The sequence below is a fragment of the Suillus paluster genome (genome assembly GCF_016628075.1).
Source record: "Suillus paluster strain FC165 chromosome Unknown EDB91scaffold_164, whole genome shotgun sequence".
Lineage (NCBI taxonomy): Eukaryota > Fungi > Basidiomycota > Agaricomycetes > Boletales > Suillaceae > Suillus > Suillus paluster.
This window is the reverse complement of record NW_024537724.1, coordinates 63,276-64,441: the sequence shown is the minus strand read 5'-3', so window position 1 is coordinate 64,441 and position 1,166 is coordinate 63,276. Positions and strand designations below refer to the sequence as shown.

Below are 1,166 nucleotides of genomic sequence, written 5' to 3'. Positions count from 1 at the left end.
GGCTTCGAGGCCTTCCCGACTGGTCCAATGACTAGCTCCTGCCATTGCCTTGCAATGTCTGTGGTGTCCTTGAGTTCGTTGCGATCGTGAATCGCACGCGCCAGCGTTCGCCGCACGGTAGGATCACATCTGGCCAAATCGCGAGCGATCGTGGTGAATATTTTCTCGTGCCGAAAGTCTGCTCCTCGTGTGCGATCGAAGCAGAAGAAGGCTCCCAGACCCCCCTGCTCACTAGACCAGTTGGCTATTGTATGTGCGATAGCTGATTTGCCTTTCCCTGCAGTGCCGGACAACCAGAAGATGGACGGCACGTCCTTCTCCGTGCTACAGATCCAGGACTTGATCTCGGACAGAATGTCCTCCCGAGTGCCTGGGAGACAACGCTTGGAAGTATTGAAACCAGCACCATCAGCACACATCATGCTGCTGAGGTCCAGATCCTCCCCTAGGCAACACGTCGCCAAACGTCAGCGAAGATTCGGAGTGAATGAAGTCGACTCTTACCGGCACGGTGAATGGTGACCACAGCGTCACGAATTGCTTGATCTCTGAACTGCTGCATGAGACTATCGAGAGCCTCGCTGAAGCTCTGAATCTTGGCATCTGTTTCGCTGACGATGTTTTTGCCAAGTCTTAGCCCTGCACGAAGAGACAATATTGAGTGACAGGCCATGCAGTAGTGCAATCGACTCACAGGCGCTCTTTGTCTCAGAGTAATGGGTGATGAAATCGGCACACTCCAGCGTCTGTCGCGCTATCTTTCCGTATATCGCTATCATCGATTCAATTTTGGCCAATGCTTCGTCTTGCGTCATGAAAGCATAGATCTCCGACATCTTCTGGAGCAGACTAGACACAGCAGCATCGCGGTCTGCCTGAGCGATGATCATCTGTCACTAGATATCAATAACCTGCGAATGTGAGAATATGGAAGCAAGAGCACCTTCGACGCGAAGGTGAATATGCTCAATGCCACCTTTGCATAGGGATGGACCTAAGCAACAAGGTCAGTCAGTTACAAAAATCGAGATAGACGCTCGTACATCTGCAAGCCCATCAGCGACGGAGTTGAACAGCTTCAGTGGTCCAAGAATCACGGAGAACGTGTCAATGGTATTTGGAATGGATTGTTAAAGAGCGAGAACTAAGGTAGCGTGAGTCTCAGT

The 1,166-nt window shown here is 51.3% G+C and overlaps 1 protein-coding gene across 1 annotated transcript; it reads right to left on the bottom strand.

The window, feature by feature from the left end:
- Window positions 1-32: 32 nt before the first annotated feature.
- On the bottom strand, window positions 33-890 carry EDB91DRAFT_1088068 (uncharacterized protein; the record flags this gene model as incomplete). The annotated part of the gene is made up of 3 exons (XM_041316340.1): window positions 33-445; window positions 505-639; window positions 695-890. Coding segments are annotated over 3 exons (744 nt in total), but the record flags the coding sequence as incomplete, so codon positions are not given.
- Between the last annotated feature and the right edge of the window lie 276 nt (window positions 891-1,166).